Source organism: Plecotus auritus (assembly GCF_963455305.1).
Source record: "Plecotus auritus genome assembly, chromosome: 9".
In the NCBI taxonomy this organism is placed as follows: Eukaryota; Metazoa; Chordata; class Mammalia; order Chiroptera; family Vespertilionidae; genus Plecotus; species Plecotus auritus.
This window is the reverse complement of record NC_137783.1, coordinates 48,513,397-48,529,856: the sequence shown is the minus strand read 5'-3', so window position 1 is coordinate 48,529,856 and position 16,460 is coordinate 48,513,397. Positions and strand designations below refer to the sequence as shown.

The 16,460-nt window shown below is 37.1% G+C and overlaps 1 protein-coding gene across 4 annotated transcripts in view; it reads right to left on the bottom strand.

Moving 5' to 3' along the window:
• Positions 1-16,460, bottom strand: part of KAT6B (lysine acetyltransferase 6B) — a 182,832-nt gene that overhangs the window by 44,830 nt on the left and 121,542 nt on the right. For 2 of the 4 annotated variants that reach the window (XM_080687595.1, XM_080687596.1), the window contains 7 exons: positions 13,995-14,110; positions 13,679-13,760; positions 11,145-11,277; positions 8,269-8,324; positions 6,299-6,420; positions 4,621-4,736; positions 2,367-2,508 (listed from right to left, as the gene is read on the bottom strand). In XM_080687595.1, coding sequence (XP_080543721.1) covers positions 2,367-2,508; positions 4,621-4,736; positions 6,299-6,420; positions 8,269-8,324; positions 11,145-11,277; positions 13,679-13,760; positions 13,995-14,110 — 767 coding nt within the window. Of the gene's footprint in view, positions 1-2,366; positions 2,509-4,620; positions 4,737-6,298; positions 6,421-7,392; positions 8,325-11,144; positions 11,278-13,678; positions 13,761-13,994; positions 14,111-16,460 lie in introns of all 4 variants that reach the window. The other 2 variants (XM_080687594.1, XM_080687593.1) reach the window with 1 other exon arrangement.

The following is a 16,460-nucleotide window of genomic DNA, read 5'->3' as shown; positions in this document are numbered from 1 at the left end:
CCAGAGCTCTTTAACAATGAACTTCACTGTTCTTGAGTCTCCTGTGGACCATACAGGTTCTCATATTGCACAAATTATTTTTAGACTTCATATAACTATTTCCCTTGGATGAAACCTAGGTCCCACACATAGCAACATAATCAAATATGGGCAACAGGTACAGCGGCTACAATTCTCTCTTTAATTAAAGTAAGTTTTTATGTATTTGGGAATGTAGTCCTATTGGAAATGGTAGTACATTACAAAAAGGACAAAGATGTATCTGTGAACCAGAAAAACAGAGGTGACAATGCCGAAGCCAAATCTTACCAGATGTGAAAGGTCTGATGTGGCATGCTCTCAAGAGTGATAGAGAAGACAGGCAAGTAGTAATCTGTGATTATTCTTTATTCATTTTCAAGATACTTAGGAAACTGCTCAGAGAAATTTCCGACGTGCTATACTCTAAGTATTAACTTAGATTCTAGAATAGGGAACCTTGGTCCTTATCCAATCCAATTTCTTCAATTATTTTTATGAATAAATTTTACAAATCTGCTTCTGACTTTCCCCCTCTCACCTCTGTGCAGTCCCAAAGCATCTGCCCTGAAATAGCAGACCACTCTTACCAGCCTAGCAACTGGAAACACTGATTCTCTTATCCTTAAGGAAGCCCCTGGATTTACGAAAGCTTCAGCCCCACAGGCGGATTCATGCTGATTTATTTAACAATTACTTAAAAGCCACAATGTGTTCTGTCCTTCTGGAAACAGTGAGATAGTGATTTCACTTTATTTTGGTTAAAAGAAAGGAACAAGGCACCAAGGAAGGAGCCAAAAGGAAAGTTGAACTTGTGACATTAGTTAAGCCTCAAGTGAGGACAGCTCTGCTGTCTCAATCTGGCTGGGGCTTGCTGGGTCACATCCCAAGACTAACAGCAGGAAGGACAAGAACTTGCATTCAGCTTTCCCTCTGTGTGTGATTTTGCTCCCAGAGGACATGGGTTATACCTGGAGACATTTTTGGTTGTTACAACAGGAGGGATGGTGTATTACTGGCATTTAGTTGGCAGAGGCCAGGGATGCTGCTAAACATCCTACAATGCACAGGACAGCCTCTTGCAACAAAGAATATCCAGCTTGAAATGTGAACAGTGCCCAGGTAGAGAAACCCTGTGCCTACCCTTAGTAAGAACTAACATCCAATTTTCCCAGCAACATGACTCTTCTTCCGTCAAGCTTGCCAAAAGAGAGCCTGATATACCCAGGGAGAGGGGCTTTAAAAATTCCTAAGACACAGCTGGAGTTACTGGTGTTCTCTGATCAGTCTTGGGAAAAAGTAGTGGGCCCTGCTAGTCTGAGAGGGGACGACTGACCCATGCCAGAAACCTATGTATGACCCTCCCTGTGTCAAATACAATGCAAGACATTATAGACCAGAGCTAAAGAGAAATGTGGGGCAGAACAATACATTCCAGTCTGAACAATTCAGAAAAAAAGAATCCAAAGTAAAACTATTTCAGAGAGAAAATATCATGTCTACTGAGTACCCAGGAACGAAAAACAATGCACCAAGATGGGTAACAGAGAAGAAAATAAGGCAGGGCAATGGAAGTGCTCAACTGGAATGGGGAGAATAAAGGACAGAAAGAAACCCTGTGAAAAGGCAGTAACATGATAAAAAAGGCATGGTTTCCTCAAGGTACAGCTGCCTCAGCTAAACTGGATCCCTGAAACTGACAGTAGAGCATGAATAAACAATGAAATGATATAGAGGCAAAGGCCTTTTGCTACTAAATCAATTCTGAAAACACAAAATATCTTCAAGAATCCACAATGACAGACAGAGCCACAAGGGGTTCCTGTGAATTGCAGAGTTCTCCAGGGGTGGTCATCCTCCCAGATAGGGGGAGTCCCAACATCTGCTGGGGGCTCACCAAAAGGATTATCAACTCTGCCAAGAAATGGGTGGAAACACAGGTGGTTGTGTATTGAGGAGATATGTACAGCTGCTCAATTCCCTGGAAGAGTGAGCACCTGCCAGACATTGGCTGGAGCTGCTGAGCAAAGCTCATTTCTCCTGCCAAAGAAAGGAGAATTTACAAAGAGCTGAGGAGATCATAAATTCACTGGTGAACATATCTGGTGCAGACAGGGACTTGGGGCAAGAAAAAAAAGTTCATATGATGAAGTAGGAATTCATTATCAATCTAAATGGTTACTTAATATGGTTAAACATTCCAAAACATGGAGATATTTTAAAGAGCAGTCTGAATTTCAGTGCCAAAATTGAGTAGACTTTACACCGTCTACAAACAATTCAACACATAGTCAACAACTGGAAATACTAAGTTTCAAAAGCTGAGTTTTTTATTTACACATGCTTACCTCAAATACTGAAAGGTCTTTCCTTCGGTAAATTTCATTTGCTGGAGGATGAAACCATCCACATTTCTTTGAGTGTCTTAACAAAATGTTTTTACTTTTCATATATTTAAGACAGAATTCACACAGGTAAAGCTTTGGTAATCTGTTAAAATTTTAAAATCAAAGAATCTTTCAGATTGATTATACTATTTAGGGGGAAATATTAAATATTGTTCAATGATCTCTAAATCATATCAAGGTTGTATAATAGCATTTCAAAAAAGTAGTTAAAAAAAGCAAGCCAGTAGTAAAGAGAACTGACAAACCTTACATTACTTTTCAACATAATATTTGTTGCCTTATTCTATGAATAAATCATGTCTTTTCTTAGAAATGCCCTAAAGAAAGAAAGGTTTTCAGAACGGGAACCACTATTCTAAAAACCAATAGAATAGCATACCGTCATGTAACCATGTATATTTTTCAAATTTCATTTAATGTCATAATTTCAATAGTAAATGTGGTCAGTGGTATAATTATAATAATCTTTTACTCAGAAAGAAGTGAATTCATAATCTGCATACTTATAAGGCTGAAGAGCCCTAAAATATAATTGTTTCCTCTTGTACTTAGGGGTCAGATGACTTTAAAGTTAGTATCATAGTTACATATGGTCTAAAGCACTAAATGTAAGAAAGTCAAAAGATCTGGTTTGTTTCTACCAATTCCACTGACTCTTTTGAGTAACACTAGACAAATAGCTTTCTCTTCCCTGCTTACTTTTTCTCCACCTTATTTTATTGTACCCTATCACACTTAAATGGGTGTTGCTAGTATTTACAGAACAAATGTTCACAAGCATTTTCAAGGTCTTTGGGGTATAAGAATTGGGGAGGTTAGGGTAGGGCAGGGCTGGGTGGAAGGGGCTAAGAGAGGGGGGGGAAGTGAGGGACATCTGTAATACTGTCAACAATAAAAAATAAATTGCCTAGCCAGCGAGGCTCAGTGGTTGTCAACCTAAGAACCAAGAGGTCATGGTTTGGGGCACATGCCCAGGTTGTGGGCTCGATCCCCAGTGGGGGTGTACAGGAGGCAGTTAGTCAATGATTCTCTCTCATCATTGATGTTTCTATCTCTCTCTCACTTCCTCCCTGAAATCAATAAAATAAAATTTAAAAAAAACACACACACACACAAAACCAACTTCATTCATTCATTAAAAAAATAAATTAATAAAAAAAAGAAAGGGGAGAAATATTTTGAGGAGAGTTAGATACAGACTCAGATAATAGTAATTTCAAATCTTGGACTTATATGCAAATTTTATTCAAAGCTCTCAGAACACATGACTTACGATTACCCATACAAATTAAAGCTCATTGGTGTTTTTAAAAAATTGTTTAAGAACACAGAGCCAAGTGATATAACCTGGGAAGAGAAACCAAGACTCCTGACAGTTTGCTACTCAACTTCTAGAACCCTCCCCATCCTCTCCAATTAGATGACTGGCCAGACACCCACATGGTAGAGAAAAGGACAATGTTTATTGTAGACGAAAAGCAAGTGTGTGATTAACCAGACACTTTGCAGGCTAAAAAAGTTGAGAAGATACTAATAAAGTGTACCCTGATGTACCTGAAGGAAGACATCTGCCCACAAGATACCCATTTTAAAATATATTAGTTCAAGACAGTCTCAGTTAATCATAGTTCAAGACAAATGAAATCTCTAGTACTATTATTTTCTCTTCACTTTTAACAAGTTAGTCACAGATGGCTTTAAGGTAAATATTTGGGGAAGGGTCTCTTAAGGCTACCCTCTCTGACCTACATTCTCCCATTTTTCCTTCTTTTGCTACATTTCAGTAAAAAACTTGAAAATAAAATGCTAGAAATCAGGGATGAGACTAACTAATTAGTTTCCTAAACTAACTAGGAAAAAGGCAACGTAGAAGAAACTAGCAAATATTTTATAATGGCTGTTTTTTCCCCGAGTTGGTTTCAAATACAAATAACATTTACCCAATTAACCAAAGAGAAAAAGCATGATCTAGAAGCTAATTTATGATGCTTGTGTAACTAAGGAGTGTTAGGAGCTTAAATAGGACATTCAGTACTATAAAAAGATACTGGCAAAAGTAATAGTTTTGGAAGCACTTAAAATCTACCATCAAAATTTATGTCCTGAAAATAATATATTCCTGCTTTAGAATCAAGATTTTTCCTTCCTCACATATATGACATTAAAGTTATATACCTGCAGGCTTAACCATTACCTTGCATATTCCTGTGGGTAAGGTGAGGAGTACCAGGTTTGGATTTCATATTTCCCAAATTCTATTACAGAAGGGTACCGGCCACAGTCTTCCACTCCACTCTCACACTCTATTTTCTGTCAGAGAGAAAGAAAAGAAATAAAATATAAGTATTAGAAAGGGATTTCTTCACTTACATCTTGGTTCTTCCACTGGTGGATATGAAAACCTATCAAGACCAGAACCCTAATCTTAATTGTGAATTTTCATGTTGTTGAAAAAACAGTATAGGCCTTGCAATAATAATCAACTTTGTATAAGGTTTATATATAAACAAACTAATACTCTAAAAAAAAATACCATCAAGATATGATGAGCATGATGTAAATACAAATGTCTATTGAACTGAATTCAATGATCTGTTGCAATGTATTGAAACTGAAGAAATTAAAAGATGATGAGGCCATTATATAGACTCTTTCAGTCCCCATTCTTCCATAAAGTAACATTTATCTCCATTATAATTAAGTAATCAATTGTGAAGTCTCTTCCTTACTCCCCTTACTCCTGTGCAGTAGGCTACACAAGGTTAAGAACATTGTCTGCCTGATTCACTGTGGCATTCTCAGTGTCCAGCACAGTGCCTGGCACAGACAAGAAATGTTCTTAAAAGAAAAAGCCAGTGTTAGCATGTTGGGAAGAAAGGGCTTTAGACTTAACAGTATCTTTCAGACAATGCCTGCTTTCATCCTGTTTATCTATGAATGCCAGAAATAGGCTAAAGAAATTGTAATATTTAAGGACTTCAAATTTCAAAGATTGGGGAAAATTTTGACATTTATCTTAGCCAAAGGAAAAACAACACAAAGCATACTACTGGGGCAGAATGATGAATGGAAATATCCAATAGCCCCTAAAGTAGAAACCATCAAAGTATTAAGCCCAAATGACTGCTACTGAAAATAAAGTTTAAGAGCCTATAGATAGCCTCCTTCCCCTCAAAAAGGAAGTGAGGTGGGGCAGGGAGCTCATCTGTGAGTATTGTGCCAACTAAATGTGGTCTACTGACATAAAAAAGTCACAATCCATAAAAAATTTGTCTTTGAGAAGTCCAATAGCCTTACCTTTCAATGTTTTGGTGACAATAAGCTAAGTAGAGTTAACATTTTAAGTGGAATAATATAAAAAAATTCCTGGACAATAAAAAGTGACTATGACTGATCATACAACATAATATTGCCTTTATAATATTGCCTTTATCAATGCCAAAGAGTTAAGGTTGTGAGACATTTTTCATACGGCTGGCCATCTGTGTTGGCAGCAGCATTGGTAAACTTAAAAGCAATGTTCTTCCTTTTTGTTAATGATTTAAAATTGCTATCTTCTATATTTGAGAAGAAAAATAAAATTAGAATTCTATTCCTTCACAACTAGGTGTTTTCAAAATCGGAGTCAACCACTGCTACTCTGGTCTATTTTGTGAGACCAGCTGAGCAATGCCAACTTTTAAGAGTGGAGATACCTCTACAACGTCATTGCTTTTGAATGGACAAGCAACAAAAATAATCATGGTCACAGTTAAAGAACCACAGAGGATTTTGAGGAGGAGTTTCTATTAAATCAAAGCTGCATTTCATAATAATCATAACTTAAGAAGTCACATATTACCCTTGTTGTGATAATGGTAGCCAGGCCTTACCTCCCAAGAGAGCTCCTGGGCCTGCTTAAACACATCCAAGTCCTCCTCGGTGACAGTATCTTTGCTTCCAATCACATTTATATCTGTACTTTCTTGCTTGATGCTTATTTTGATTTCAGTATCTGTCATTTAAAACCAGCAGAAAGTGTCTTCACTGACTTGAATCACTAGTGACCACCGTATATTACCAAAACGGTACCAAATTAGCAAAGTGGGCAAATAGGGATTTTCTGTAAAGCTTTATAAACGTTTACAGCTAAGCACTGCTCCAAGATCCAGCAGTACCCTTTCCCTGCTGTACTCCAATTTTTATTTGAATTATCACTGTCATCTTATAGCTTCAATACATAAATGAGGGAAAGTAAGAGCAACACAAAACAAAATCAGATTTTTCAACCAAGATTAGAAGTCTAGTTATACAATTCCCATTACCACTTTTGAGATAGCAAAATCTACCACTTTATCCAAATGACACATTTTTGTTTTGTTTTGTTTTTGTTTTATAAAGGGTAGCACATGTAACGGGCCAATTTGTTAAATGAAATTCTGAAATCAGTTTTCTCCCTAAGGTGAATACACACACAGACACACTCACACCCAAAAGCACAGCTCACAGAACCACAGATCAGTTTGTTGAGAAGGAAGCAGGATGAACTTGGTCATGAGAAAGCAATGGAGCAGAGGGGAGTGGAGAGTTGAAAACCCCGTTGGAGGCGCTGACAGCATGCGACCAAACAGCACTGTGGCTAAAGAGGCCGCACGGGAAAGGACATGGCAGAAGCGTGACAGTGGCTACTCATGCGGGACTACAAAGCCATAAGCAACGCTATGAAGGCATCTGGGGGTTCCTAGTGTCACTACGAATGGAAATAAATAATAAAAGGTGGGAGAGTATTAGTTGGAAAAACGTTTTGGAGGTTTAGTCAGCATTAGAAAAAGGTCAAAGTTTCACTGTTTCTGTATGAAAGTGAAGTGAGAACAAGAGAAATAGCTAAGACCTATGTGACAAATAGGAGTTGACTGATTGATTTTTGGGGGGTTGGGGAGAAAGGAACGGGACGCAGGTTTGGTTGGAGCTTTGACCTTTTGCTTACCATCATCCTGATCAGGTTTAATCCTTCCGTCTGTCAAGCTCCCCTTCCCTGGTGAGGGGGTCCCCATCTGAGGGGTCACTTTATATTTTAATCTGCCTAGCATCCTGTGCTTTTTAAGGAAAGTTGTTCGCTTGAAGTGAGCAATTGCTTTAAAAATACGTCCTCTAGCCATCCCCCAGCTACAGGAGGAGGAGTGAGCCATAAACCTACTTCTAATATCTCTTTTTCCAAAGAAATGGGCTTTAGACTTTGCTGTGGAAGAGAATTCAGTTTTACGACGCATACGCTGGGGTGGTGCATAACTTGGGTGTCCCTTCTTTCGAGACTGTCCCTGAGTGGTATAGATATGAGAGAGTCCATCAAAGAGTGCCTTCAGCTGGCTGTTACTAGTGAGACTGCTCAGGGAGGGCACACTGGACTGGCTGGAAGAACTCTGGGGAGAGGTAGAAGAAGTGGACGTGCTGGACTTTTGTGAACTGGGGCTCTGACCAGAGATGGGGGCTCGGGGTGGAAGTGAAGAAGGTGGAGGTTTTAGCTTTTGTGTGGTACCTGTAGCCAACACATGAGAAGTGCATGACTGTTTCTGGGAGACCTTTTTCCTTGGACGATAGTGCTTTGAAAAGTCTATTATTTCACCTCGTGATCTGCGACCATCAGGTGATGGTGTAAAAAACTTAGTAAGGCCATCAATGAGCCCTTTGGTTTTCTTGTTAACTTTAAGTGTAGAGGCAGAAATGTAGGTGGAGGTGGTGGTGATTTTGGTGGTGGCACCAGGCCGAGTGGGGTCTGTAACAGCCAATCTGCTGCTTGAGTCCTTCCCAGATGCAGCATGACCAGATGAAGGTGTGGTACAGACTTTAGTCTTTTGACCCCTACCAGGTGACCCCCTTCCTGTGAATGCATTCATGGATCCTTCATCACTGGTTACAGACCTAGGCAAAAATTTAGAGAATAGTATCAGCATTCAATAATAGAATTATAAAGGTATCTAAAACAAATTTATAGCAACTAGTTGCATTCAATGTGCTTAAACTTCAGAAGCTGAATTGCAACCCTAAGGACTGTTTTTATGTGTGTGCCTCCACCTAGATGTCTCTCTGTTGAAAGTTAGCAGCACCTACACCTGTGTGTCACGATTCTCCCAGGGCCCATCCAACAGGTGCTGGAAGAATCCATGTGCACCCAAGGGCAATCAATATAAGTAAGAAAATTTTTGAAAGAGACTGAGAAAACCCAATGCTTTCATTATAATTAAATTAAAATGTTACCCTTGTGTTGTCACCAAGTAATTATGATTTCCTGATATGTCTTTTCTAAAATATTAAAGGAAATAAGTCATATTATCTAGAAGCAAAAGAATAAGCTTATCTAATTTCTAGTTAGAAGCAATTTTAACTCAAATGGAAAATTTATATAAATAGAATTTGGGTTATGTCTATAAATTAGTAGGTTTTTATGTTTGTTTTTTTTGTTTGTTTTTAAAGAAAGTACTAAAAGATACCCTTGTCCTCTCAGCAGTTTATGCTTAGGATGACAAGATAACCAATAATACTCTCTAAGTAAAGGAGACAATTAATTACAGCATAAAGTATTGCTGAAAAAATGACAACAATAGCAAAAAACCGAAGAAATGATTAAAGAAAAGCTACAGCGGGTCAGACATGACATGGAAAGTCTGGTGAAGCAGCAGCACATTTACCATGGTCATTATCAGACACTTGGCGTCAGAATCTTTGTACACGGGTTCTGACTGCTATTGCAGTTCATTTGGTGGTTTCGCCTATACAGCTGTGTGGTCAACAGAGACTGGAGGTCACTCCATTAACACAGCTGCGCACAGGAAGGGCAGCTGTCTGCCCTCACCCCAGGTTAGGGCTTGGAAAGCTACCCATTTTGCAGCAGAATTTCATACAATGGAAACATTTGCATGTGAATTATGGCTGCGCTGGGGCCCAAGAATGCACTTTAAAAATTATCAATTTAGCTGAAGGATAATAATGAAGAAATGGAAGCCTGAAAATGGTATGATATAGAATTACAAAAATATTTTAAGTAATCACAAGTAGAAGACCACATTTTGGGGGTCATTTTGTACATAAAGACATGATGAACAATTTCAGCAATCAGCAGAAGGGGAGCTGGTGCAGACCAACGGGGCAGCCACGAGCTCATCTAGGGTGGCTCACCCACCCCAGCTTGTGCCTGGCGCCACCTATTCAGCCAAATCAGGTTAACACTGGAGATCTCCAGTGTCACGGTGAGGGCTACCAATAAACAACTCATCCAGGCTCAAAGTTTCGCATTAGAACATGCATTTGGACTGTATCTGGAATCGATTGCCCAGAAAGGATAATATGCTTATAAAGCATGTACAAAGGAAAACTCCCTAGACTGTCTTAAAAATTCCTAAGCTCAAAGGACAATTTTGGACAAACAAAAAGTTAGGATTGGTGCCAGATGCAATTTTCAGCTGCGTCCTTTGTTTAGAAAGTTTATATCCTAATTTGGTTTTTTTAATTGGGCCCTGAGGATACAGTCCCATTTCAAGAACAATGCTTACACAAGATGAATGCAAAAACATATAATTTCTACTTCAACTGATGCTAATATGAAAGATTTTATTTTTGTTTGCCTCCAGAAATTAACAAAAATTCCATTTAAAAGTGTCAACCAGTTAAAGGGTTTTCATAAAGAGTCACAGAAAACTCTAGAAAAGATCACACATTTCCTATTTCTCCTTTGAGGGATGGATACAGGCACAGAAGGACACTTTTTCTGAAAGCAGGTAATATAGTGAATTGCTTCAGATAAAATTAGGCAAAAAGAGCAAGCAAGTCAGATACTTGGTGTTTGTTCAGGGTGTGTGTAGAGAGCATTTACTCATTTTTTTATATCACAGTGACCCTTTCAGGAACCGGACAATGGTATTATTAATAGAACTGCTTCAGATATGCAAGTCTGCTGATTTCATTTCTAAACACCTTACTTAATACTTATAGTCAAATCCCTACTCTATACAGATTTTAAAAACTACATGCATTCCAATTCTTATCTTTTCTCTACTTTTCCAAGTAACTCCTGCAAATGTTCTACTGGGCTTTAATGCAACCATATGGCAAAGGTAGCAGAAATGGGTTTATCATAGTAGAGCTGGAAGCCACAGTGAATTGTTATTCTGTATGTACTGTAGGTCCGCACACATATGCACAGACCAAATAGTCCTGTCTAACTCTTTGGAGGCAAACATGAAGGTAGTCATTTGCAGGTTTCTCAGGTGATCATCTTTCATAAAAGGGATCTTGAAATGTTACAATACTAAATTAGCACCAGAAAAAAATAAGTATTTTTCTAAAATGTTATCTGGAGTGACAAAATAGATTCACTAGAGACAAATCCCTCACATTTTAAAATTCCCACATAACTACTGTATAATTAAGCTCTTCTAATGCTCAGCCAGTAACAAAGTAGGCCGAATGACTGTTTCCTGTGCTGATATTCTGCTTCCATCCTGCTGCTTGAAAAATGTCACTTAGCATCATAGATCCTGCCAACAGAAGACCCCAAAATGCCAACTGTAATTAAAAATGTTATTTTCAAAAAATTTCCACAGCTTATATAAAAGGAGAAATATTCCCCATCCCTTAAGTTTATAAAAATGATGATAAAAAGTTAATGGAACCTATGGGGGTTATAATCACCTATATTTTAAAGCACAACATAAAAGATTTCTTTTTGATAAGATCTCAACCTACAACAATCGTTGCTTTAATTTATTTTTCGGTCGTCCAATGGGTTTTGCATATCGACGTTTTATTTGTGCAGCTTTCTCATGAAGTAGTTTTCTTCCCTTTTTCTTTGGTCTGCAGACTTGGCAAATCCACATCCCTGAATTAATACATATATGAGAAAAATATTTAATGTTTCATTTTAGGAGAGACATTAAAGATAAACTGCAGCTGTAAGGATGCCTGCATGCAGAAAGTGACTCTGAAAGGTGGCTCATTCCCTTCTGTCAGTCTCTTCAGGAAGCCATTGTTAAAGGTCAATTTCCCCGTCAAGGTGGTGAGAGCAAAGGGCAGCCCCTGTCTCAGAGCCTTTCCATAAGGCTTTCCCAACATGTCACCATGCCTCCCTCATCCACATAAACAAAAACAAGACAACCTGAGCCTGTCAGATACTATATGTCTTTTGATTTGAGGAAGACATTTTCAAGTCAATCAGTTTTTGGAACATCTGGACAAAAATATTTATTTTATCATCTCTTTCTGGAAATTTTCCACACTAAAAAAACTATCAGTATAAAATATAATTTTTAAATTAAAACTTAAAATGTTTAAGTACTATGGAGCTACAATTATTAAAACTATACACCTGGCATAGGGAACTAGGTCAAGGATAAGAACTGAAAAACCAGAATACTGAAAGCTAGAGAAAAGTTTAGCATATCAAACATGTTTTATTTCAAATCAGTGGCGAATTATCAGATAAAATAACTCAATATGTGGTAACGGGACAAACAGCTATCTATCTAGGTAGGAAAAAAATTATTCCCTATCCTTTACAAAAATAAATTCTAGGCAGGTAAATATTATATATGACAAAATGAAATATTACAAGTACCAGGAAAAATCTGTGGATATTTGTATAATCTAAGCATTACTGACATTTAAGATTGAAGCCATAAAAGACTCATGGACTTAACTGCATAAAAATATGAGCTTCTGCAAATCAGAAAAAAGGTGAAAACCCCAATAGAAACTGATTAATGGATAAAACAGGCACTTTACAAAGATTATATACAAATAGCCAATAACCAAGCACACAAAAAATGTTTGATCTCACTACTTAAAGAAAAACAATTATCAGACATCTTTTTTCTTTTATCAAATTGGTAAAAATTTAAAATAAGGACACTGTATTTCATTGGCTGACTAAAAGATGCATCTGATTTCAATGATGTTAAAATGTTTGTTTGTTTTTTAAAGCGTGCCTTAGATTCAATGTAATAAAGTAATGGTGAGTGCTGGTCATAATACAGGGAAGCAGGTATTCTCATACATTGGTAGTTGGTCTGAAAACCGATACAACCTTTCATGTACATAGCCTTTGATCCAGCAATTCCTCCCCTAGGAATTTATCTTAAGGCAATAATTGTGGATGGAAAAAATTGGAAACGTTTGTAATGTCCACCATAGGGGACTGATTAAATAAGTTATGGGTTTTTTTATACAAGAGGTTGCAAAATCAAATATGTTCAGGAACCACCCAGGTATAATATATGTGACTAAAGCAAGCTGGAATGTAACACAGGGAATAGTGAGACTGGGGTAAATTGGAGCATGCATACTCTACCTAAAGAATTCAAATTAAAAAATTTAAAAATATTGTAGCAGCTCTTCTGTAATGCATTTAGAGAAATTGTAAATATTTATACATATTTATATATAGCCAACAAAGCATATCTGTGGCCCACAATCACCAGGTCTGTAGCCTTTGCTCTACATATTATGGAGTTCTACACACTTGTTAAAAACTATGTTAGGAGAACATTTAATGATGTGGGAATGCTAGGATCTATTGTTAAGGTGGGAAAAAACATAAAGTTACAAATCATATATAGAATGTTCCATTTCTTTTTAAAAGGGTATGTGGGGCAAGAAGGAATTTCTAATTGATTTTTCTTTTTATTTTTTTTTGTCAACCTGTGTTTTCTAAATCTTTCACAATGAAAATGTACAAATTTTGTAATAAGAAGGCAAAGTTATTTTAATGTATAACATATAAAATGAGAAAAAGGATACTGAGCGAGGCTTTACTTATACAATAAATAGAGATGGAAAACCTTACCCCATATGAAAGTTCAAAATATCAACTAATGGCCAAGAAAATGGTGATGGCTCCTGTTGCAGGATCTTTGAGTCATCATTATCACCATCATCTCAAAAGTAGGTAATTTCTTGCCTCTGAATATAGTACTGAATAATAGGGAGAGTGTTTGAAACTTTTGACCTACCTAATCTAAACTTATTCTAGTAAAGAAAGAGTTTCAGGAGAGGAATAGGCTTTTTATCCCTGTATCTGAATTAGAGTCTTTATTATATACATTAGCCTCAAACTAAATGCTGTTACACTCCTCTGGTCATAATCTGTGCCAAACCCATAAGTACAGGAAGATGGGAGATGAAAAAATGCTTAAGGAACCTATAAACCTCTGAGCTGTCAGACAGCAGGACAAGGCTAATGAGCATGTAATAAAACACATCTTAAATATGGTTTAAAAATTCACCTTTTGGCATTCTGGAAAGTGGGGGGTCACAGCATTCCATATGGAATCCTCTATCACAGGAGTCACAAAAAAGCATATTATCCTGTAATGTAACATATTAGAGAATAATTGAGACTGAAAACAACTGTAAAAGGCCACAAATTCTTATGTTATCCAATTAATAGTAATGAAATATAATAAAGGAGCTCCATGATCAATGCTAAAACCTGACATCTGTTTATTTAAAGGAATATAGCAACAATCTACAGAAAATAAGAACCTAAACACTGAAAACTAACACTTTTCCTGGAGATGGAGCATGGAGAGCAGTACTTACTGCATTTTTGCCTTGGATTCTACACGCACTGCACGTCTTGCATTCGATGCACTGCCACCTTAAGGCCTTTACATTTGTTGTTAGTTCAGGACAAAATTTCAAACAGGATGGGTGTCCTATAAGAATAAAAAGTAAATTGTTTCATGGGAATGGTGCCTTACATGTTTTTAAACTCCAATTCCCTAATATTTAATATAGTGATAATGCCAACAAAAGATCCTTAAGAACCCGAAAATACAAAAATATCAAAGAATCCAAATTATACTTTGTTTTTCTGCCTTTTACCTCTGTATGTAACAGAGTGACTGTACAAACATTTTCCCTACGAGAAACTGGATAATTTTATACCAATTCTAATCCTAAATCTTGGAGAACTTGAAGATGATAGACACTTAGATTATTCCTGTGCCTTCTGGTAAACCTCCTGCCCTCACCATCATCATAAACCATCATTTACCTGACGTTTTCTGGTTTGCCGAACTGTGAGGGCAGTGCCAAAGTTCACACAATTCCTGCTCTATGTGTGTAATGAAATCATAAAACATAAAGCAATAGTTAGCTAAATAAAAAACTGGGCTGCTTAACATAATACAACTACAAATGCCTCCTTCTTCCTCCCCCCTGCCCCCCGCCAAAAAAATACAGTAGTATACAAAGAATATCCCATTGCTGGAATACACAAAAAAGATAACTGTGGCCATCTTGACACCAAGTCTCTGAATTTAAATTCTAGAAGTAGGAACAGAGATAGTAAATTTGAGAGTTAGAATGCTGAAAGATCAAGGTCAAATGGAATTCACCAAGAAGCACACCCTCAGCAGGTTTCCCCATTTTCGTGAGTGTTCAGCTTTTCCACACTGTTTTGGGCACACTTTTTATCTAGCAGCTCTCACTTCACAGAGGAAAACCTGAGACCCCGAGGGGCAATGCCACTCAAGGAAGCCAGCCAGGCTGTACTCAACAATAAATAATAGATTCCGCCACAAGGTTTGGGGAGTGGGAGCCCATATTCTGGAGGAGGCAATTCAGTTTAAAATCTGATGGTCTTTATTCATATAAACCTGAGATCTCCAAGCTTGATTTTATTTTTCTAAATCTGGTCTTAAAATAGTAAGAACATTAGTAAATCCCATGTGAAAGAACTTATAACCAAGCTGCAAGAGAAACCTGAGGGGTAATAAAAAAAAAAAAAGAAGAAGCAGATTCTGCAATTTCAAAACTGTTTTATAATTTCCTGACTTTGGCAGGCTCATTGTTTAAATATGTATTTTGGGTCGCTGCCAAAAAGGTCCTCCTCCCTAAAGCTTAACAGGTGCTTCATAAAATTCCACCCACCAGGAGATTTGGCTTTTTGAAGTAAAAACATTCAAAATCAATCATCAATACTGTTAATAAAAGCACACTATTCCTGAGCTTTAAAAAAAAAAAATCTAAACATCTGTATTTAAGATGTTGAGCAAATAAAATGTTGTCATAGGAGAATGACCTCAGGCAGGAGAAACACCCGGGCAGATGCATTTAACCTCTGACACCATTCTTTTACAAGGCCTTCTCTCATTCAAATAAACGTGGGGGAAAGTTTAAATATATAAAAATGGTATCAATCACCACTTTCTGCAGGAACAGCAAACAAAGACAGCTTGCTTGTCGACTTTAAGAAGTATATTCTGAAGGGGGAGGGAAGAGGTCTACTTTGATCAAGGTCCCCCCATCCCCTTATATAGTGGGGGTAAAAATTCAAGTTTTAAAGAACAGCAATTTAAATTCCACCCTTAAAATGGGTCCCATCAGTTTAAAAGTATACCATTTACTTCTCTCCCCCCCCTTTTTATTACTTCCTGTAAGTCATACATCACTAGCACATATGACCTCAATTTCATGCACAAAATTTTTTTCTACATTAAAATCCACTTTTGTTCTTTATAGCTTAATATTCAGCAACTAAGGTAATTCACATCATTTTACAGCCTACTATTCTCACAGATACCCTATGAAAAATACTTTTTAATAATTATATATTTTGAAAATTAATGGATTTCAGCTACTTTCAATCAAGAGTATAGAATATTCTTCCTTTTATTACTTTCACTCACTTTAAGCAATATTTCTCAACTACTACCATTTAAGCTACTCAAATTCTAAAATCTTCAGCCTATCTCTCCCTTAGGCAGCAATCTAACTTTTATTTAGCTCAAGAGAACTGGCCATAGATCCCTAGTGGCTCTAAATTTCTATGATTCTGGAAAAGAATGCTGAGGGATAAAGAAATACTTCCACTTTATTTTCTCATGGCCAACTTTAAAATAACACAAAACACTGTAATTGAGTCCTGATACACTAATACACAATCTATAGTAATTAGATAAAAGACAGCAATGTAATTCCCTATCTCCCATATAGCCATTCCTCTCAACAATTTCCTCTAAAATTCAGGTTCTCTCTGCTGACACAATTCATGGTGGTTTG